This window comes from Oryzias melastigma, linkage group LG10 (assembly GCF_002922805.2).
Source record: "Oryzias melastigma strain HK-1 linkage group LG10, ASM292280v2, whole genome shotgun sequence".
NCBI lineage: Eukaryota > Metazoa > Chordata > Actinopteri > Beloniformes > Adrianichthyidae > Oryzias > Oryzias melastigma.
Window position 1 is genome coordinate 3,177,473 of NC_050521.1, and position 23,256 is coordinate 3,200,728.

Sequence of the window (23,256 nt, forward strand, 5' to 3'; positions counted from 1 at the left end):
AAATTGTTTAATGGCAATTGTGCCCATTTTTATGTAGTATCTACCTTTAATGTGTCTAAATCTGATTTAATGTTCACTTGTCCTGGTATCCATGTGGTTTGGAGTGTGTCCTTTTATTTGTTGTAAATATTTGTAGAGGGGCTGCACGGTGGCGCAGTGGTTAGCGCTCTTGCCTCACAGCGAGAAGGCCCCGGTTCGACTCCCGGCTGGGACCTTTCTGTGTGGAGTTTGCATGTTCTCCCCGTGCATGCGTGGGTTTTCACCGGGGACTCCAGCTTCCTCCCACCGTCCAAAAACATGCTTCATAGGTTAATTGGTGACTCTAAATTGCCCCTAGGTGTGAATGTGAGAGTGGATGTGTGTGTGATTGAGGCCCTGAGACAGACTGGAGACCTGTCCAGGGTGTACCCCGCCTTCGCCCTTCAGTGGCCGGGATAGGCTCCGGCACCCCCGCGACCCCGAGAGGGACAAAGCGGTCTAGAAAATGGATGGATGGAATGTTTGTAAATGGTGGCAAATCCATCCATAAAGGCTCTGTCTAAACAAAGACTGTTGTTTTGATCAGGATTAAAGATAGTCCCAGTTAAGTGAGGACAGCTGTTGACAACAGTACAATAGTTTGTTTTTCATTCCATTGTCTGTCTTCTGTACAGCTTGTTCAGCATGTCTATAACCTTGTGGGATGCGGAGATGGAGGTTGTGAAAGTCCATCTTATAGTCAAACTACCTGCTCAATAGCTGTGTTTTCATTACACATTTGCGCAAAACTTTATCAAATTCTATGAATTTCAAAAAAACAGTTTCGAAATGACACTGTTTCCATTAAATCCTAATTTTGCGATAAAGCACAAACCAACTCACGCGATAAGTCATTAAAAACACGGCAATGAACGAGAACAAGTATTTTTTAATTTGATTCACTAAAAGGGAGCATTTGGGTGACGTCACAGCTCTGTGTGGGGCGCGTACATCGCAGCTCGACTCAGAAGAGAGAGAAGCCTGTTCAGCGGTTAAAGGAAAAAGCATTCTAACAGGAAAACATCTGGACCTTTTTTTCTGTTTGAAAACACGTCAACATCTACTCAAGTTTCTGTCACGGCGCTCACATTCATGAGACTTCAGGCTCTAAGCTGTAAAAGTGCGGCTGTAGATGAAGCAATGAGGAAAGGAGGAGGACCTGAGCGATTCCGTATGACCCGCAATTCATAAGGAGCTGTGACGCTGTGGGACCTCTCGGTGCCGGCTGTGCAGCGCTCAGAGCAGACACTTCATACCGAGAAGTGCATTTATTTAGAAAAGTGTTTCCATTACAGTTTTGCAAAAAATGTCTATTTTGATACGCCCCAAATACCACCTCCTCTAAGCGCAAAAACTTTTTTTTTTTTTTTATGCCAGTTTTTTCAGAATTGTGGTGTTTCCATTAGGAGAATTTATTATCGAAATTCCAATTTGCGAAATTTCAGAGTTAATGGAAATGCAACTATTGATGGCTTGTTATAACTGTTGGCATTGATTCCATTTTGAGCAAACACAATGTATGTTTTTTAGACTCTATTGATTTGAATGGTATGTGGAAAATCTCCAGGTATTTAGAACAATTATCAACAATGAAGAATGTCCACTTATCATGCTCACACAGATCAATGGCCCTTTTTCTGAAGGCCTGAATGTGATAGGTCCAGATAAGAGCAGTCTTGTGCATTGCTCAGGCATTTTTAACAGAAAATGTGTGGTTATTCTGTGAGGGCCACACAACTTTTTTCTTTACTGAAGTAGGGCCGGGGTCAGTTTGTAGTCTAAAAGAAAAAGTATTTTCTGTTAGCAGTTCTGTCTGCGATTGATGCTAACAGTATTTTCTGTTAGCAGAGCAGTGTTTTGCTAACATAAAACACTTTTAGAAAAACGCTATTTTGCTAGCAGTGGTAGCAAGCAATCTCAAAGCCAGATTGGGGAAAAATAAAACTACAATGCATCTCTGATAGTGTTTATGGGGCCAGGCAAATGTGGAGGTGGGCCAGTTTGGGGATCCCTGCTTTAGAACACGTCAAAGGCCGGATTTGGCCCGCTGGCTGATCATATGCAGCCCACCAGATCATTCTATATTATTGTTATTAATGGCCCGACGTTATCTTGTGCTGGTAGTATATTGCAACACATTCTCACTAAAAAGTCCTCACATACTGACGCAAGGTTAAGGACCCCTCCACATCCAAAATTTACGTTTTGGGTGTCCCCAACTCGTCATTTATTGATATTCAAGTAAATCAAGGCTCCCCAACCTCCGGGCCACAAACTGGTACCGATCTGGTATGGGATGTGAACGGCACCGGTATCCTAACCCTTACCTTAACCTGTTATCAAATAAATTTGATGTGCACTAAGTAGAGACCAGCAGAATTAAGAACAGAGGACATGTTACCTGCCTGTGTCAGTATTGCTTTTTTTATTATCCAATATAATTATTTGCATTTTGGGCTTGCAACATTAAAAACACTTTCTAAAGTGTGAGAAAAATGATTTACATCAAAACCAGAACTTGTGGGAGGAAAATGTGCACAATATGACCCAAAAATGAAAGATATAATTCAGAGAATGCTTATTCAGCACTGCTGTAAAAACCGGAGGATAGAAAAGATCCTCTTTTGAACTTTTGCATGGAATCTGAACAACATGTCATTCTTTCAATAACCCTTCCAACTCTCCTGATGGAAAGGTGAATGGAAATGAAAGAGAAACCATTTAGATTTTAAGGAAGAGAAGACAGAAAGGCAAACGGTATAACAAAAAAGAGCAATATCAGCCTAAACAAGACTCAACATGACAAGGACATTATGTTTTTTTTCTTTAGTATGTGATACTCTCCTGAAGCTAAACCTCCTTTTATCACTGCATACAAAGCACATTTGAACTGCACATTTCCTTTTCTTTTGGATGCATCTCTTTATAATGTATGCTTAGTTTTTCCCCTTTTTAATCTGTATAAATCACTTAGACATATGGGATGTTTTTTTTTTAAATTTTATTTCAGTTTTAGTCAAAACCTGTGACAAAAGCGATTTGTTGTTCTTGCATTTTGGTTAAACTGATTCTTCTTAATTGATCCAGAACGCTACACTTCATTTGGCTCGGTGTGCCTCAACTGCTTGTGCGGTCTTTGTCAGTGTGGAGGGTGGGACTCGACCTGCAGAACTGTGCATGGTTTTTCCAGTGATCTCATTTCACTGAGTGGGACTGAATGTAAGTGCAGGAGTAAACAGTCTGGAATGTCTGCCCCCGCCTGCTTCCTTTTGTGTTGTACTTTTGTTTCTCTTATGGAGATCATCTTTTGTCTAAATATGCTCGTGTGTTGGGCAGCCTGGGAACAGGAGGGAACCCTCTAACACAAACACACAAAGGCACGCAGCCTTCAGATGCAAAAGGGTTAAAACAACACACCACTGAACACACAGAGAAGAAAGAATAACCAGCAAAGCTTAGTCAACTCCATTTTTCAAAAACTAGGCACATCACACAAAAGGCAGACGCCACGCTGAGTTCTCAATTTCTAAGAATCCATTTTGACTTATCAACAAGATGTTTCCTTGAATACATTTTTGACTATAACAAATATTTTATTTTAGAACAGTTCAGAAGTATTATCTAATATCATTATCATATGTACAATAAATGTATAGAAATGTATCAATAAAATTAGACATTTTATATACATTTATTATAAAAGTGAAATTATATAATTATTAATTAAAAGTTTTGAATACAAGAAAAAAATGTATATGTATTTGTTCTATATGATTCATTTTTAGTTAGAAGTGTTTTAAAATAATAGTTATATATATATATGTATTTTTTAATTCATTTATAACAGTTGCAGGAATAAAAAAAAAGGCACATATTTATAATACATATATGTGCTGTACTGTATTTGATCCCCTTTTATCCTCAGAACTGCCTTAATCCTCAGTGGCATCAATTCACCAAGGTTCTGGAAACATTCCTCAGAGAGTTTGGTCCATATTGACATGACAGCATCACAGTTGCTGTAGATTTGTCTGTTGAACATCCATGATGCCGATCTCCCATTCCACCACATCCCAAATCAAATCAAATCAAACTTTTTTGCATTACGCACTTTCAACTGATGATGTTTTAAGTAAAAAGATTTTAGAGTCAAAGTTACTCATAAAGAAGGTTCAAATAAACAGAAAGTTAGAAATACTCAAGATAAACTGCGGGTTAACATAAATGTATAAATAATATCATTTAACATTTACATTAGATGTGGCCACCTGCCCAATTCATTTGCAGTCCTGACGAGAATCTTCTGGCAAACATGTGACTCAGGCTGTTTCCATGCCTCCCTTCATTTACTAAAAGAGCAAACACAGTGGAGGTGGCAAACACTGAATCTTTTAAACTTTATCCGCCCGTGGAATTTGTCTTGAATTTTTTTCTCTTTTTCTTTCAGCATCTGTGCACTGTTAGTCTGTCTCTGAGTCTTTTTAGGCATTCAACACTTATGTGTTGTAAATCTATGAAAAAGCATAGAGTACAGGAAAATCTCTTTAAAACCATGCCTGTTTATTTTTTGTTGGTAACTAATTGTAACATAAAGTTTTGACAAGATGGTTGATGGCCCAATGATGTTAGATACATCACAGGAAACAAGACAACAGCAAACTAAACAGTGGTAATGGACCAACAGTAACATTGAGATCCCCAGTGAAGCTACAAGATGAGCTCTGAAAGCTAATTGATGCTTTTAGGAGCTCAGTCTGGGGCTTTAAGGAAAACTCAGGATTTTAAAAAGTTAAAGACACAAAGACCCATTTGTGAATCCCAGAAACAACAATTAAAACATCAGAAGGCTGAACACAGAAACCTGCTCTTGATCCAGACAATGCGCAGCTCTCCTCCTCCTACCTTCCCCTTCTTCCTGTCAATATGTATCCTGTTCATTTAAACAGCTTAACAAAGGTCATTTTACAATGTTTTTTCTTAATGTTTTTGTTGAAATTTGCTCATCAACTTGTCAGACGTGACGAGTTTCAGTGACACTTCAATCAGAGCAGGAAATTGAAGCCCAGACCTTCCTGAACTTTGCTGCTTTAGTAACGTCTCGTGAATGTCTTTGTTGGAATGGCTCGCACTAGACTTTCTGCTACACACAAATTAAACTGCTCCGTTTCCTGAGGTTCTTCTTAAGAAGGATTTCAACATCCCTTCATCAATTAAAAAAACAAGGGGATAAAGAGAAACATTGGGGCTCCAAGCACTAGCAGAACTATTCCATTGCAGGGCTTGACTTTGAGTCCTTTTTTTTTCCTTCTTGGGTGTAAGAGCCCTGACATCCTACCAGAGAGAAAATTCAATAAATACAAAAGTACAGTCAGTTTTAGTATTTCTAATCAGGATGGGTCAACTGTATTCCAGGACAAAAACAACCTTCACTATAGTAAGCAAAACATTCTGTTAATAAACATAGTTATAACTTGATTGTTTTTTTTTTTTTTTTAAAGACCAATTTCACTGTTTTAAAAGGGCTCTACTGACAGCCTGTTTGAAGCTGTTATAAATGTGGTGTACTGTCACTTGGAATGGCCTGCACAGGTGTGTTTATCCAGCTCTACCACCTGCTTTTTCTTTGTTTTTATCAAATTTTTTCTGAGATGTAAATCTAATGCCCTGGTCAGTCTCTCTTGCAATGAGGCATTAGATGCTAATCTAATTATGTCTTTTTAGAGAAAGCAAGGGGATCCCATCATACATAAACTGGAAGTTATGGGGCAATTACAGCTCTCTACACTTAGTGAAGTCGTAAGACTATTAATACTATTCAAACCTTTCTTTAACTTCTTCTTCCAATGTTTGGCCTCTTTTAAATCTTCCTTACACATTCATTGGTATGACTTTGATCCGGTGGGCGTTGGCGTAGGTGAGGAGGACTTTAGCTCGTCTCTCAATGACGTCAATCAGTCGGTCAATGCCATATCGGCCACCTTGGCTTTCCCAGAATGTCTGATCCAGAAACAGAGACTGCAGTAGTTTCTCCCTCAGCTTTCTGCTGCCCAACACAGACATGGCTTCTTGTGGTAGCCTGCAAACACACAAGAAGAGTGATGGAAAAAAAAACAGCCACCATGGGTTAAATTATAGTCCATAAATATGGAAGTTTAGGACAGATGATGCTGGCAGTTGAGGGAATCACACCAATCCCAACAGCAGGTAATTCAGTGGAAAAAGCTGTTTTATCTATTGTGTTGCTGCCTTAAAAAATGCTTTAAATTCATTCAGCGGGCTGTGCAGTACCTCCTCAATCATTCATTAATTCCTCCAGTCAGCTGGGTGGAGGAGGAGCCATGAAGACGCTGAAGGTGCTTTCACACTGAACGTTATTCGCGTGCCCCGCCCCTCATTGGCTGCGTGACAAATTCACAGCCTGCTGCTCGTCCAAAACTATGTTCCTGACGCCGCGGCGGGTGTGGGAGGAGCTGAATGTCTCACTTGGAATGAATGAGAGACACATAAGGAGTTTTATTTTTGTCAAAACTCCAGCAGAAATAAGACATCTCCCCGCACGCATCAAACATTCCACACGGACAAATCATACTCTCGCGAGCGCTTTTTCCTCCTCCACCAGTAGAAAAAGGTCTCGCGCGAGAGACTGACTGCTTCCATGCGCGTGAGTGATGTCCGCACGCGAGCAGAATCTCAAGGTGCTTCCACACCGGCCGCGTGCGGTGCGTTCAAGAACGCAGTCTGCGCGGGTTTATGAACCTGCACTCAGCAAGTGGTATCCACACCGGATCAGCGCGGTCACGTACGCAGTAGCAGGGAGGAGATTCTTCTTCTATTGTATTTTTACCGTTCCTTAGCGCTCTTCTGACATCTACAACAGGGAGAATCTCGGAGCAAAGAGTAAAAGCGGATTGAAAATCCCCGAAATTTTGCTCCATATTTTCTCTTGTCACAACTCTGCCCTTTTAAATGTCCATCTTGGTGTCATATTAACCCGACCGGGCACAAACCGCAATGATTCATTTCTCTTTCGTGATCATGTTTGGCAGTTCTCTGCTTTGAAGCAGACGCCACACAAGCAGCTCCCAAATCAGAGTCCCTGATTGGTCACAGCTCTGCGCTGCTGCGACTGTGCGTGGAAATGTTGAACCGGATTGAAGATTCAGAGCACGCTCAGTGCGTGCCCGATTTGTGCGCAGAGCTCGAGTGTGCAAAGAAAAAGGGCTGCAGTGGATGAAACGTGTCAAGAGAAAGAGCTTGCAGATGGAACAAGAAGAGGAAGACCAAGGAGAACCCAGGAAACAGATATATGTTACAAAGAAGTTGATGTAACAGAGGAGAAGCAGAGTGAAGACAAAGATGAGGACATTTATTCAATGTGACAACCTTAAAGGGAAGAAGCAGAGTCATCAGTGTTAGACCTGTTAGACAATATGATCAACCAGGGACAAGAGAGAAAGCTTGAAGTCCCACTGTGATCATCGTTTGATCTATTGTGTTCCCAGTGGTCTTTTAATACATACATATGGGCGATATAAATTAATTCAAAAACCAGTTTACCACAGTGAAATTAAAATGTATAATGTCATGTTTTGAAATTGTTGTGAGTGAGATGACAAGTGGGCTGGCGTGAGTGTGTGCTTGAGTGGGAAAAGCGTAAAGCTGATCCGCGAGCTGCTGCACACGCTTGTGATCACAGGTGTTTTTTTGGTCATATTTTTAGCATTGCAACAGATGACATTCATGCAGTAATAAGTTCAGTTTGTTGAATAATAACCAAGCAAATTCAGATTATACCAAAACTCTGTTTCTGTTATGCCAATGGTCAATACAGAATTTGAACAAGTTATACTCCTCTATAAACTGCCTCTTCTGAGGTGGGCAAGCAGCTATTGGCTGATCAGGAGGTTGGTGTTCAGGAACATTTTAGACTGTTGGGGCTTGTTAACACAGATGGATTTTTACCTACACTAGAACTGGTTTCCTCTGATGGTCCTCAAGTGTGAAAGCCCCCCTGAATTCTGCTTTGGACTAAACAAAAGAACTCTGGTTCTCTGGAGAGAGACTCTCAGTTCTCTTACAGATGCATTTTGTGTAATTCACCTCTGTGTAAATGCAGAAGGACTTTCCATGGACCAAAGAGAGGAAAAGAACCCAACAGAGGAAATGACATTAACTGAGTCATAGCTCATCATCGATGGAAAAAAGTTCCACTATGTTTGTAAAAGTGGTGTGACGGGGAAATACCAGATTTTATCCATTGGACAGGATTCCAACAATCTTTTAATATTTTTTCTTTGTCCAGGTCTGACCTCATTTTTGGTCCATTCTGAAAGTGGCAAGTTTAAAAGCTAACCAAATGATAGAGTTATTGGCAGTTTAATTCATTTCATTGGCACTAGGGATCCCAATCATGTGTCCCAATCTGATCACATGTTCAAAAAAAGGGGGAACTTGATGTAGTTTCAGACTTGATTGGAATCAGATGTTGTATCCAAAAAAAAAAAAATCATTTCCTTACTTACTATAATCAGCACTATATATATTTCAAACTTATTATTACAAATAAATATCCAGCTAGAAGTCTGCATGAAAGGATCATGTACATTTTATTGCCGTAAAACGCAGAGCAATATGGCAGCAGCTTGAGCAGTAGGAACACAAAAACATAACTATTAAAAAATACTTTTTGATAAAAGTTTATAACTGACAGGAAGTGTCTCTATTGGTTTGTCTTAATGCAAACAGCAACCTAAAAAGAGATGGCAGTGAAACAGCTGCCAAGGGACCTTCTACATAGTCCAAGCTCAGCAAAAATAGTGATTAACCTGACTACTTGATACTTGCACTATTTTTAATTTATTGTTCAACCTACTATACAAAAGTTTGTTTAAGTGTTAACTAATAAAATAATATTAATAAAGCAAAATTCTGGAAAAACCTGAACCTGTTCTTTTTACGTTCAATTGTTTTAAAGGGTTACAGAAGTATCGGATCAGGACTCGATATCAGCAGATTATGGAAAATTAGACTTACTTGGAACCTGATCTTGGCCATACATATCTGAATACAACATTGCTAAGTTGCACTCCATTCCCATTCGAAGGGCCTGTATCATGCTTTCCTTGAGCCTTTCAGAGTAAACAATATCTATTACCTTTGGCACAATAAATGACACATTTTCTATGAAATATTAGATATTTTTGTAAGATAATATTTTACCCTAGAATTAAGACTTCTTAATCTTTGAGGCACCGCCTTGCACTCTTTGTGGGTGTCGTCCCCACTTCATGACGTCATCCTAGAGTCGGCACCAAGTCTGCGTTTTGCCCATGAAAACAAACAAGCTATCCCATCACCGCTAGCTCTGCAGAGAAAGTGGGAGTGCGTGTTAGTTTGGCGGCGGTGCTGGCAGTACAGACTCTTCCTGGAAGGAGCTGTTCCCCACTTTGTGATGTCACTATGAGGGGACCCACTAGTTTTGGGGATTGTGAGGGGCTGGTGCTCAGAGAGCAGAGTTTTAGAAAATGCATGAGTGGGGCAAAAGATCACTTTGAGGGTTTTTTTCCTGAGGAATTAATATTATAATACACTTAGAAGCCCAAAAAGGGGATTTTGCATGATATAGACCCATTAAACAAGTCCAGAAAACCACCCAGTGTGCATGACACCTAACAAAATTGCCTAGTAAACTAAAGTAAAAATGTTGTACTGTTAAAAGTGAGCAATCACTTTAAGAAATCAGTTCCCACTTTAAAACCTACAAAGGCTAAATTAATAATTTCATCCAAACTTACTCCCTGATTCCTTCCAGTAGCCTGAAGTCCAAGTTGTCCTCGTTGCGATCAAAGAAGCCCTTGTTGATGCTGAACACCAGATGGTGGGGGTCATGATTTCTGTGGACGATGTTTCCCAGTTCTGTGTTGTCTGGGTTTCTGCATGCAGCATGGGGGCTGGGATTTATGCACACATCCTCCTGCCGAGGCCGGAATCCACAGCAGCTCTGGTCCAGACGGCTGTGAATCTGAAGAGACAAGTTTCCAAAAGCCAGGACTCAGATATGAGGATTCAAAATAAATCTGTTTCCAAACAAACAAGAACATTTTCAGCAAGTTAAGATCTGTGCAGACTGCTTCTGCAGCAAACGTTGAGCACCACAGGGGGGAAGATGCATTTCAGTCTGCTAGCTTCTACACAGCAAAGAGGAGCCTCAACACAGGACCTCAAACATTTTCACACTTCATCAAAATTCGGACAACTTGTAGAGGCTTTGAGTGCACAGCACATCAGATACCACTCCAAGGCTTTAGTAAAGTGAAGTTGGTTATTTCTTACTAACCCAATAGGCTGAGGTGGTCAGAATGGAGCAGCACCCTCTAAGGCACCATGTGTGATAAAATCTAGTCCATCCATCAGCCTCGTCAACGTTCCTCCGAGCGTCCGTCTAAAATTGAATCTCACTTCAAATATCTGTTTCCCTTAGCTGGTAAACAGGATTCAGTTTAAGGAGGACATACTGTACAACCTGGATCTGAAATTAGTTATGGGAAGCATTCCATTAGAATCTTCTTTTCATGAACAAATTTGAATGCCAAAAAGGGGATATTGTTTAGGGTGTAAACCAGGGGTTCACAAACTTTTTCTTGTGAAGCTACAGAACTGTTTTCTTCTTTGATGTAGGGCTGGGGTCGGTTTGTAGGCTAACAGAAGAAGTGTAGCAATCCCAGTTTAAACGTAAATATTTATGGTTTTCCAGAAAGCCACACGTAGATGAATTTTAAATAATTAATTTCCGTCATCTTCACATAAAAATAATACTGAAACATTCTAAAAAAAATAAACTAACTAGATATATAGCATTACTTGCGATAGTGCTAGTGGAAATGCTATAAGCTGAATGTGGCTGCTGAAGATGCTGAAGCGGCTAGCTACCTAAAAATGCTGAAGCCGAAAACTTGCTAAAATATTAGCCAAATGCCAATTAAGCCAAAACAGAAGGAGAAATGTCTAATTTCACCAAAATTAGAATGCTAAAATATAAGCTAAACCCCAAATTAGACTATAAACTGGAAAACATTTATAAATTTGGCCAAAATAACTAGCATGATGGTAAAATATTACTAGCTAAACTTGAAATTAGCCTAAAAACTAGAAAAAAAAAGTCTAGGTTAGCAAACACAACTAGCATAATGCTAAAATATAAGCTAAATTCCCAACATTTTGATACCAAGATTCCTGAAATTGTTGAAAGTTTGATTGAGTGCTAAAAAACGTACGAAAGGAGCAGGAGGGTCACTACAAAAGCAATCACACAATAATAGTCTATCTTCTCCCATCACAGTTCAGACTGCAGAAGGGTTGAATTAAAACTGACATTCTATGTGGGTCTCGGTTGGCCAGATTAAAAAAAAAACATGCTGTAAGTGGGCTAGGCCAAATGTGGAAGCGGGCCAGATCTGGCCCATGGGGCCCATTTTGGGCTCCCCCCCGGTGTAAACAAAAGTTTCTGAAATGACCCATAAAGAATTGACTCTTCTGTGATAAATGAAAGATTTTAGATGTGCTCTTTGCTGCTCAGGCCTCTCACAGGAAATGAGAGCCAGAAGACAGACAGGTAGCATGTGTGCAGCAACAGCTGTTCGCCAAACTTTCTCTGAGGCACCAATACGTAAACTTGAGGTTAAAAAGATTGTGAGCATTACGTTCTACATTCAGGGAAAGGTGGACATTGGTAAGTGAGGCCATGATAACAGACAGCTTCCTGTTTGTCACCTGCAGCAGGAAGTCAAACAGAGCCAGTCTGCTCCACTCGTGGGGATAGATGGTGGTGCAGGCGGAATCCGGCTTTAGGCTGACATTTTTTTCCCAACACTTCTCCTTCAGGGAGTTCTGATACTCCCTCCATGTCAGCCTCACTGTGACCTGGTCCACAGCCTCTGGGTGCATCAGTGCATCCCACAACACCACTGGGCGGGGTCGCTCATCTAAAGACAGACATTTGAGGCACACTGTGAGTTTAAAATAAGAATGAATATCATAATCTTTTACCTGAGTTATTGGGGACATGATGAAGAGAGGTTCTTCTCATAATGATCTTCACACATGAGCACAGCTTTGAAGGCTTTTATTGCACTTATGCCATGCTCTCCATGTACAATTTCAGTGTTTCCTAGCAACGTGTATTAGTCTGAAGGACACGATCAATCTGCAACATATCTTCACTATGTTCTTATGAATATGAAATACGAACACTTCAAAGATAGAGGAACCACTGATGAAAGGATGAGGAGAAGCGAAGGGTAGAGACCACCTGCTGCTTCAAACAGAAGAGGGGGCATTAATATACAAACCTTCAATGACAATCATTCACTTTGCTTTATGAATATAAGGTAGATTTCAATTAGGTTATAGATCAGAAGAACTCCGTCTTTAAGGGCCATACCATGATTTTTTAAGCCTTTCAGAGTAAACTATATTCATATATTACCTTTGGAACACTAAAAAACAAATTATTTATGCAATACTTGTTAATTTTGTGAATTTCATGACATCATCCTCCTAGAGCATTTGGCAGCTTGTCTGCGTTTCTCCCACAAAAAGAATCCAAACTTCTTCAAATATGATACACCATTTATCTATCTTTAGCAGGCCCAGCCATCGCTACACTGGTTCACAACACAAACACACGGCACGTGGGGGGGGGGTGTCTTAAAGGAGGCTCGCGGCTAAAGCAACAAACATCTGTTTGAGCTGGAATTTATTGTAGACAGGACAAAACAGGAAGATGCATCTAAAATGAAAGTCTTTTGCTGATCACCGCTAGCTAGGTGTTGGTGTTGGACTGGGGGCGGAGCTTTTTGTGGGTATGCTGTTGAGAATGCAGGTTTTTAGAGGATTACTCAGAAATGTGTGGACAGATCCTTATAGTGAGGATTGAACAGTATAATACACTTAAAAGCTCAAAAAGTTGTCTTTTCATGGTATGGCCACTTTAAATCCACAAATGAAGCACCAAAGTTAATATTACAGTGTTTATAAAAACTAATACAAAAAAAGAAACTAAAATCAAATTGAAATTGGTATTTGGATGGATGGATGGATGGATGGATGGATGGATAAATTGATGGATGGATGGATGGATGGATAAATTGATGGATGCATGGATGGATGGATAAATAGATGGATGCATGGATGGATGGATGAATAGATGGATGCATGGATGGATGGATAAATTGATGGATGCATGAATGGATGCATCCCTGATGCACACAGGTAACCACGTTTATCACCAAAGGACATGACCTTCGTGACCTACCGTGGAGGAAGCCAAACTTCCTGCTGACGGCGGGCGGGGTCCTGTGGAGCTCCAGCACCCTGTCCAGGTGGAAGGCGAACACTTCCGTGTTGTCCACGGAGCCGCGTAGGAGTCCACACTGCCCTTCACACGCTCTGTTCGGGGGGGTTCGGTCCCTCAGGGAGGGTTTGACGTCACCCTCGAAAATCAGAAGTGGGGGAGAGTCTCCGCGTGGGATTTCTTTGACGCGCAAAACTTTGGAATCAGCAAGAAAGCGCATGGTCCGCAAGTCCCGCGCGCTAAACCACGGGGGTGCGCGCGGACCATAAATCCGAATTGTACTAATGTGGGATGTTTCTCTGTCATCGTTAAAGTTATTGATTAGGTTCCGGGGTTTATAACGCACATCATGACTTCCCTGAGCAGACGCTCTGGGTGTATGCTCGCGCTGAGTTGCGTCCCCGTGCGCGCGGCTGTTCAGCGCAGCCGCGGGACCAGCTGTGCTGGCTCTCTTCTCCTTCCTCCTCAGTTTTGGGCGTCCTGTCTTTCTAATGTTAGCCGGCTGTAGACGCCTCGGTTTCAGTGTTATGTAGAACACATTGGATCCAGTCGGGATTGAACCCGCGTGCACGTCTGCGCGGTCTAAACTGTGACCCCCTTTGGTGTGTTTGGTCCAATCCCGGTCCGGTTCTACGCGCTGCTGGGGTTCCTGTGAGTGTCCCACCGGGGAAACAACGAAAAGCCAAAAAAGCGCGCATCCAATCCCCACGAGCAGACCCCGCGTAGACAGAGAGCCCCTCCTCCGACTGCAGCTGGACACTTTTGGAAAAGGGAAGAACCGCCAGGAGCGAGGCTTCCCCATCTGAACTTATGCCATGATCCCCGCGGAGCTCAGACGGGGAGGAGCGCAGCCTCAGCCTCGGTCTAGAGGAGAGACTCTGGAGATGGACCAACTGCGACACCACGCTCCTTCCTAGAAACAAACTTCCCCACTCGGAGAGGAAGCGGGAAGTTCAAGCAAAGATGACTGCATGAATACACCAAGTTATGAAGACCTTAAATGTGAAACCTTCACATTTTTATTTTAACTATTCTTATTTTACATTCACACGCATGGATTGTACTGAAAATTCACAGACACTGACTGCTCTCCGCCTTTTTATTTATTTATCTATTTTTTGTTTTTTACTTTTTTTGTCGCTTCTCATAATTGTCAGAGTCAACACAGAGGGTCTGGGGGAGACTAACCGAAACATCTGTAGGGCGGAGGAGCTCAGACCTGCTCTGCCTCCTTGTGTCAGATAAATGGACTGTTAGACCAAATTAAAAAATCAATTTTTGAATGTATCTCTCTTTTTTTCTCCTTTGTTTTCCGCTGCAGCCTCGTTTCCGGTTTGGTAATTGGATAATTGGCAGCACCTGTGAGCCTCGCGGCATTGACGCTCCCGCCCGTCAGCACTTTTAAAATTGTGGCCCGGTGTTGTCGCTGAAAGTACCACCAGAGCTTTTAACGATGCCCCTCGTAGAACGCGCCTCTCTGCTCTTAACGGCCGCCGTCGCGCTGATGGTGAGCTGCGGCAGCGCTGAAGGTAAGATGAGCGCGGGTCCAATGAATGCGCGTGGGATTTTTGAGGCCAACTTTCTGGTTGTTATTCTGTTGGAACTCCCCGCAGACTCGATAGGAGAAGAGAGAGTCCTTGAGCCCTGTCCGAATGACGGCGTGAATGTCTTCAACCAGTCCTCCAACAGCTCCACCTTCCTGTACGGCCTGAGTGCCAACATCGCTGCGGTGCTGCTGTTTGGCAGCTGCACCGTTCCCATTAAGAGGATAGAGACCGGGGATGGTGAGCGCCACACTGACCTTCTGACGCAGACGTCCGCCTCCTCCATCACCACTGCGCTCTCTTCACAGGAATGTTCTTCTACTGGGTAAGCTGTGCTGCCATTTGGATCGTGTCCAAGGTAGGGGACTTGATGCTGAGTTCACCCCGATTCTACCCTCTGGCCATGCTGGGAGGAGCGATTTGGGCCACAGGTAGGGCTTCAGGCAGAGCAGGTATATTGGTGATCACAGCTTAATGAATGAGAAAACACTGAATTTAGCTTCTCTGGGACAAATCTACAATTCTGTCCTAGTATCAGTCACTTAAGTAACTTTTTTTTTTCACTTTGAAATTAAAACCTAACATGTGTATGCATTTCAAGATGTATGCTTGTGGTGTGTGAGTGTATAGATATAGATGGATGGATAATGCATTATAAGCATTATATAGCTTCATTTTAAATATGTGCTCAATTTACCTTTAGACCAGGGGTGTCAAACTCAATCGCACAAGGGGCCAAAATCCTAAGCACACCTCGGGTGGCGGGCCGAACAGGATAAAAATTTATGGAACACTCTGAAACTAAATTTTTAAAGCTTAAAAACTGTAAGTATTTTACATGATTATGAACTAGATTTATAGCACTACCTGCAACAATGCTAATGTGAATGCTTTAAGCTGAATTTGGCCACTGAAGGTGCTAGTGCTGATTAATGAAAATGCTGAAGCTGATAGGCAGCTAAAATATTAACTAAATTCCAAATTAGCCTAAAAAACTAAAACACAACACCTCGGTTGGCCAAAACGGCTGGCATGTAGCTGAAATATTAGCTGACCTTCAAAATAGCCTTGCAAATGCCAAAATAGTCCAAAAAGCTAGCAGAATGGCAATATTTAAAACTGTAACTTTTTAATTTAACTGAATAATAAAAAGGCAGGAATATTATTCCAGAATAAATGAAATTCAATAACTTAAGTATTTTACTCCCCATAAAATGTGGTGTCAAATTACACAAGTTAGAAATACGGCAAGATAACATTGGGCCATTAATGAAATGAAATGAAATGATCTGACCCACCGGGTAGAATTACTGCCGGGTCGGATCCTGTCCTCGACTTTGACACATGTGGCTTAAATTAATGCGTCTTTGTTGTTTTTTACTAAAATGTCAGGCTTTCTGCCTCCTTTTTATTTATTTTTTTTAAATCTACAGCTCTCCGTCCATATTATTTTAAGAGTTAAGCTCAGTACTTTTAGGCAGAAACCCAAGGGGTGAAGATGTTTTTAGAATAAAATAATTTGCTCTCACATGAGAACTGATTCTGGGCTCCACAGGAAATATTGCAGTTGTAACTATCATCAAATCAATCGGCCTTGGTCTTGGGATTTTAATCTGGGGGTCCTTCAGCTTGCTGATGGGTTGGACGAGTTCAAGGTGAGTGGAGTTTCTCCTCTTCGTATAATTCAGTCTTTATGGTGTGAATTTTATAGCAATCCATGTTGCTCACATTCTTCCCAGGTTTGGCTGGTTTTGGATTGTTCCTCAGCAAGTGTCCCGGCCAATTCTGAATTACTGTGGGGCTGGTCTGTGTTTGCTCAGGTAAACTGTAGCCATGGTGACATGTCCTTTAATATTTGCCTTGTAAGTCTTCATCGTCTACATCCTCTTCCTCCAGTGGCCTGATTTTCTTCTTTGTGAAGTCTGATGTGGCGTTGTGTTCCGAATCGGAATCTGTGCCGTTGCTGATTGACAGAGTAAGTTTACTCGTCTATAAATGTATAATTCAGTTCATTGTTTAATTTTAATGACAATTTGCTGTTTCTCTACCAAGTGATTCTGTTTCATCATCCAGTACATAATTGCAATTCTTTGTTTAGAAAAGCACTTCTGGCAATTTTGGAAGGCGCGCCTCTCAGTTCTGGATAGATGCCCTCAGACCACAGAGTCGGAGATTCATGTGAGCTCAACTAATTGACATTCGTTTACACCCAAACATTTGTTGGTGAGGGGTGAGTCTGAAACCAGGAGTTTCACAGCAGGTCATTTTCAGAACACTAAAAAAGTTCAAAGTCTTGCTGAAAACATCAGGCCTGAAGTGCAGACTGGAGCATGGCTGTCCTCACAGAGCAGCACTGAAAGCATGAATCCTAAAAGGTTGACATCATTGAGATGCTTAAGCAGATTAAAGTATGCATATCATAAACTGAAAGTTGAAAAGATGTAGACACTTTTCTTTCACACATCAGTTTATCAGCTTTGTGGAAAATGTTGAAATTTGCATACAAATTGAAAGAGTCTTCAGAGGGAGCTGCAAGGTTTGTTTCAACCCTTTTCCTTCTTCAGGGGCTGTGTACTGGCAGTTATGGTGGGTCTGCTGTACGGCTCCTGTTTTATCCCCATTCTCTACATAATGAGCCACTCGCCCTGCCCAGACAGCGTCTACTATGGAGCCAGCATCTTCGGTATGCTTTGAAACTGACCACACTCGATGAACTGTCAACAGATTGGAATTGCATCCTCAGCTGTCAGAGTAATCCAATGTTTGAGAAGAAATGGCGGCAGAGGAGTGCTCTGGTTATACATGGGCTCTTCTGTGTTTTTGCAGCTATGGATTATGTGTACGCACAGAACTGTGGGATCTTCCTCACCAGCACCGTCTACTTCGTCATCTACTGTGCTGTCAGGAGCAACAAGCCCAGAGTTTATTCCAGGGCCATCCTGCCAGGTAAACTGAGATATCTGGACTCTGTTTTCATTTTAAACACAACTACTTCAGACAGGATGATGTTCTCAAGGTTAATGCTTAATTTTTTTTTAACTAAACTAATTTTGCTTGCAAGTTTGACATGATGAAATATTTTCAATTCCTTTTCACCAGGGGCCTCTTCTATAAACCATAGTTTTGTCTCTAAATCTTAAATCTAGCAAACGGAATGTATATTCTTTTGAATTGCAGCCTTTATTTTATTTTTTTAAACTCTGCATTATTTTACTATCTTAATGTGATGCTCAGTTTCTCACAGCTCCTGGTGTGGTGCCTGCAGCAAAATGACTGCCTTCACTGAGAGCACACTTGGCTAAAGCAAAAACTCGAATGGTCCTTTAAAGCAGGGATCCCCAAACTACTGTGCGCGGGTCAAATCCGACCCACTTCTATATATATATATATATATATATATATATATATATATATATATATATATATATATATATATATGGCCCGGCCCCTGAGCATCAGTCTCATGAAAGTGAAATTTTTGCATAATTCCAATGAATTCTGAAGCTGAGGAAAGCAGCTCTGCATCAATACACGACACCTTACAGTGGTTCTGAGGAGATCAGCTTTTCTCAGCTTCAGAATTTGTTGGAATTACATTAAAGCAGGGATCCCCAAACTACTGTGCGCGGGTCAAATCCGACCCACTTCTATATATGGCCCAGCCCCCTGAACATCAGAGACTCATGAACAATTGAAACCCGCATATAACATTTCATTCCACTCTTCTTGAGTCTGATCCTCTACTTTTTTTTGTGAAGATTACTGTGAATATTTTTTGCTTTTATTCAATTGTCGTTTATTTCATTAATACAGCAGAGTATTGGGGCCAAAGTCCCCCCCGCCTAAAAACAATTTTTGATCCAATTTATGAATTTAAATCTCATAAATTTACAACTTTTAATGTCGTACACCTACGAGATTGGATATAATTAAAAAAAAACAAAGTTTTGCTTGTATCCTGGCCATATTACTATAGACATGCATTAAAAGGATTATTTTCCTTTTTTCTGTCAACATCCTAGAAAGGGATATTAATAACTGGGTATGTGTAGCTTTCTGGAAAACTTTCAATGTTCACATTTGGAAACTTCTCAGTTTTTACAACTCTTCTGTTGGCCTACAAACTGACCCTGACCCCCGATCAGAAGAAAACGGTAATGTGGTCCTCAAAAGGAAAAGTTTGGACACCCCTGCTTTAAAGCAGGATGTCCAACTCCAGGGCCGGCCTCCTGCTGGTTTTCCAGAAATCCGCTGCTAATTACCTGGATCGTGTGTGTTCGATGGCAGGTTGGTTGGAAAAGATGTAGGACACGGCCCTCGAAGTCTGGATTTGGGCACCCCTGCTTTAAGGTCTTAACACAGCAGAGGACAATAGATTAAGTCTGAATTATTGAATAAATTACCAGACATTGAAAGGCACAGGTTTATGCCTGATTTAAAAAAAAAAAAAAAAAAGCACCTATTGGAGTTGGCTGCAATGTTTTGATCCTTGATGACCAAACTGTCGTGTTTCATTTAGCCTGAAGACCTCCGCCCTTCATTTAAAGTGAAATTTGACTTCTTCTAAAATAAGGTAGAACTGATCAGCTGAGGGCAAAATGGGGCTATTTCTGTTGAGCCAAGCAGGTGTCTGGGTAACAGTTCATCTAAATGTTGAAGTATTTTGAAGCAGTTTTTGCCCCAGAGCATTCTGCCCCTCAGATTCTGCTGTTTTGATGGGACATTTTTCTTCCTCCAGGGTTCATGTCTGGACTGATGTGGTCGGTTGGCACATACTGCTGGTTCTTGGCCAACAACTATCTGAGTCCTGTCATCACATATCCAATTGTAACTGCAGTAAGTAGAACAGGGCCTGATGGCTTTAAGGATGCTAACATTTCATGAATGCATTAATTTTGTTGCAGTAAGAAGCGGGTGTCTAAAGCTACGTACATACCAGGCTTTTGACACGCGTTCAAGAGTGTGCTGCAGGTTCTGGAATACATTTAGTCCATGGCGTTTACACAGGATGGCCAGGGAGGGGCTTTTTCTTTTGCTACCGTTTTCTAACTCTTGTCTTAGTCCATGGCGTTTACACAGGAAGGGGCCTTTTCTTTTGCTACCGTTTTCTAGCTCTTGTCTGCCACCCACAATTGGAAGAGGCTTGGTGTGAAAAACGGTGCAAATCGAAGTCCTTGATTGGTTAAAATTCAACCTGGTTAATCAATGTACATTAAAATGCTTCATGTCTTTTTAAATGTTCACCATATGGGGGCATTGTGATGTTGCTGTGTATTAAATGTCGCTTCCATTCAGTTCTCGAGTTTGCAGAAGGAGACTGTACTTAATTAATGAGCTGCTTGTCTCTGCAGGGCTATGGTCTGGTTGCAGCTCTGTGGGGATCTTTGGTGTTTAAAGAGATTAAGGTGAGTGTCAAACAGGAATGAACCTGATGTAATGACACTAAAGTGTTTATTTTTTTTTTTAATAAAATGCAGATGAAATGAAAAGCATATTCTGAGGAATTGGCTCATATTTCATATTAAACCAATCATTTGTTTCTTTTGAAATCCTCAGGGAGTTGTGAACTGTTCCATCTTCTTCTTGGCATCATGCGTAGTGTTGGCTGGCTCCCTGCTCACCGCTTTGTCGAAGCTTTTATAAAATTATGTCGAATAAAGTGATTGTAAACAAATTATAACTTTCTTCAGAAAAGGAAAAAAATGTTTAGAAAAACTGTCCTGTTTTAAAGCAATGTCAAGCCCAAAGTGTCACACTTAACACCAGTCTGATGTCCTGTTTAGCATGTATTAGTTCCTGTTGAACCATGTGATCACGTGTGCAAAAGATACAGGGCTGCTAGATATTCAAGCAGCTTTTCTACTGAATTATTACGTGTTAAATGTCCTGTCTTGTGTGTCGCAACTGTTGTCTTTAATATTGTATTTGTAGGGGAAAAAAGAGATTAAATGTGTTTGACATTAAGTTTGGCTCTTTACTTTTTTGATTTAAACCCGACTGACATCCCTCTTAATGTTAAATAAGAGGTAACTGAGGTTTTCTGTAGAGTCCCACCTGTCTTATCCAATGAAGAGTTCAGGCTGACGGGGTGCTCCAAGTGCTGACTTCAGGAACTTTTTTTTTTTTGTTCTCTCTCCCTCGCCAAATGCACAATGAAACAGGAGTCAAATCTCCCCAAACAGAGCTCGTGGCTCACACCACCATGCACTTCCGTAAAATCAATCCAAAATGTATAGTGAACAAAACAATTCAGTTTAAGGTGTCAAAGTCAATCTAGAACCTTTAAAAGTTCAAAAGTAACTTGGTAAAGAGGTTACTTTTTCAGAATTTTACACAAAGGCCTTTTCCAGGTGATGTGCATGAACAATTTAAGGCAGTTTCTGTACAATAGTGGTTGATCAGGTCTTGAATCAGTCCCACAGGTGCTCAAAGTTTCCTTGATTACTTGCAATCTTCTGCCTGCAAAAAAAAAAAAAGATCTGGAACACACAGAGGCCATCCCTCATGAACTTTGGCTAAACAACATGCAGCTAAAAGAAGTGATGCATGCCAATAAAAGGCAAATGGCTGACAGACCATAACATGGGCCTTACTTAAATTACTGTTGGGGAGCATTTCTTTATTCCATCAAAAACTGTAACATCAGACTCTAATGCACAGCTCATCTATAGGATAACTTTCAGTTAATTGCATGATGTCTCAGGAATACCAGTTTCATTGGCGCACGCTTGCATTCACTCCTAGGTAAAGTTTAAAATTAACCTCTGAAGCATGTTTTGGACTGAGGGAACTGGAGTCCCCGGAGAAAACCCACACATGCACTGGGTGAACATGCAAGCTCCACACAGAAATGTCCCAGCTGGAACTTGAGTCGGTATCTTCTAACTTGTTCTTTTTTCCTCACAGATGCAGCCTATATTTTGACTTTATTGCTCCTTTTGTCACTGCTGCCTTTGAGTACCCTTCGTAGTTTGCTTTTCTTTTGTATGAATTTCCCCTGGTCATGTATGTTTTTTCTGAAGTTTCTTTTTTCTTTTCTAAACGCAAAATCTGTTTCTTTCAACTTCAGTTGGTCTTTGGTCTGGGTCACGACCGGCTCGAATAAAAGTCATGACAAACAAGAGGGAGACTGGGAAAGAATTAACCAAAGGTTTAATTGAACATAAATCTAATCCAACTCAAGAAAAAAGCTAGATGGGCTGGGATGGCTGCAGCCCCGTCTGCCAGGTGGGAGAGAGAGACGCCATGACTCCCAGCAGCTTTTATGCCCTCTGTGGGATTGGCCAGATCCGCCCAGAGGGTGGAGACTCCAACTCAACCAGGACCTGCAAACAAATAGGGGAAAACACACAAAAACACACAGGCCTGGAAGAGGAGAAGGCTGGGGTCGTAACACCCCCCACCATAAAAGAAAGAACCCATAAGGTTCTTGAAAAAAACTAACACTCAGACCAAATTATAAAGAATATCAATATCAAAGGAAAAAAGAAAGACTGCAAACCAGTCCAGTGTTCAACAACCCACCCACAAGGTCACCTATGCTAACTTCAACCACCTCAATCCTCAGCAACTTGGATCTATAGAAGCACTTTTAAGAGGAAACGAAGCAGAAAAAGTGGAGGGACACTAAAACGCAAAGGGGAAAAAAAAAAAAAAATATTAATTAACAAAGGTTTGAGCGGGACAATGCATCTGCCACAACATTTGAGGAGCCCTTAATATAACGAATGTCTAACCAGTATGTTTAGAGTGCTAACGACCAACGAATAAGTCGCTGGTTAGGACACTGGAACGAGTTAAGAAATGTCAAAGGGTTGTGATCGGTATAAACCACCACTGGCTCAACTCCAGAACCCAAGTAGACATCAAAATGTTTCAATGCCCACAATAATGCAAGTGCCTCCTTCTCTATCGTTGAATAATTCAACTGATAGGAGTTAAATTTCCTTGAAAAGAAACAAACTGGTTTCTCCACACCCAGATCATCAGCCTGCAAGAGAACAGCTCCTGCCCCGATTTGACTGGCATCAACCTGGAGCGAAAAAAAAACGATCAAAACAGGGAGCAGCCAGAACAGGTGCACTGCACAACAGCTTTTTCACTTTTTCAAAGGCTTGTTGGCAAAGTGGGGACCAAACATATGCGTTCTTGGCTTTTAGCAGGTCAGTCAAAGGTGCAACAACCTCTGAGAAATTTCTGCAAAAACTCCTGTAATACCCTACCAGTCCTAGGAACCCCATTAAGTCCTTCTTAGCTGCAGGAACAGGATAATCTTCAACTGCCTGGATTTTACTCTGCACAGGACGAACAGTACCCTGTCCAACCACTCGGCCTAAATATACC

The 23,256-nt window shown here is 41.3% G+C and overlaps 2 protein-coding genes across 3 annotated transcripts; one reads left to right on the forward strand and one right to left on the reverse strand.

Annotated features, from left to right (window-relative positions):
- Positions 1-4,557: 4,557 nt before the first annotated feature.
- gask1b (golgi associated kinase 1B) lies at positions 4,558-14,549 on the reverse strand. Of its 2 annotated transcripts, XM_024262585.2 has the most exons (5): positions 13,331-14,549; positions 11,788-11,999; positions 9,813-10,039; positions 5,891-6,094; positions 4,558-5,349 (listed from the first exon to the last, which is right to left on the reverse strand). In XM_024262585.2, exons 1-5 carry the CDS (start codon positions 14,169-14,171, stop codon positions 5,229-5,231), a joined length of 1,605 nt encoding a protein of 534 aa, XP_024118353.1. In that variant the 5' UTR covers positions 14,172-14,549; the 3' UTR covers positions 4,558-5,228. The 2 variants fall into 2 exon arrangements, with proteins under 2 accessions (XP_024118353.1, XP_036069739.1); XM_036213846.1 differs by having other exon boundaries at positions 4,558-6,094.
- A 138-nt stretch (positions 14,550-14,687) lies between these two features.
- Positions 14,688-20,877, forward strand: LOC112139730 (transmembrane protein 144). Its single transcript, XM_024262587.2, has 12 exons — positions 14,688-14,898; positions 14,983-15,153; positions 15,222-15,344; positions 16,469-16,568; positions 16,653-16,733; positions 16,810-16,888; positions 17,012-17,091; positions 17,478-17,596; positions 17,740-17,859; positions 19,652-19,749; positions 20,265-20,318; positions 20,470-20,877. Exons 1-12 carry the CDS (start codon positions 14,823-14,825, stop codon positions 20,554-20,556), a joined length of 1,188 nt encoding a protein of 395 aa, XP_024118355.1. The 5' UTR covers positions 14,688-14,822; the 3' UTR covers positions 20,557-20,877.
- Positions 20,878-23,256: the final 2,379 nt, after the last annotated feature.

Coding starts and splice junctions, on each gene's coding strand:
- LOC112139730 (XM_024262587.2), top strand. CDS start 14,823: ATGCCCCTCGTAGAACGCGCCTCTCTGCTCTTAACGGCCGCCGTCGCG. Junction 17,092..17,477: donor CCACAGAGTCGGAGATTCAT/GTGAGCTCAACT, acceptor TTCCTTCTTCAG/GGGCTGTGTACTGGCAGTTA. Junction 17,597..17,739: donor CTATGGAGCCAGCATCTTCG/GTATGCTTTGAA, acceptor GTGTTTTTGCAG/CTATGGATTATGTGTACGCA.
- gask1b (XM_024262585.2), bottom strand. CDS start 14,171: ATGGGGAAGCCTCGCTCCTGGCGGTTCTTCCCTTTTCCAAAAGTGTCC. Junction 10,040..11,787: donor TGTTTGACTTCCTGCTGCAG/GTGACAAACAGG, acceptor TTGTCTCTTCAG/ATTCACAGCCGTCTGGACCA. Junction 5,350..5,890: donor AAAGTCATACCAATGAATGT/GTAAGGAAGATT, acceptor TCTCTCTGGTAG/GATGTCAGGGCTCTTACACC.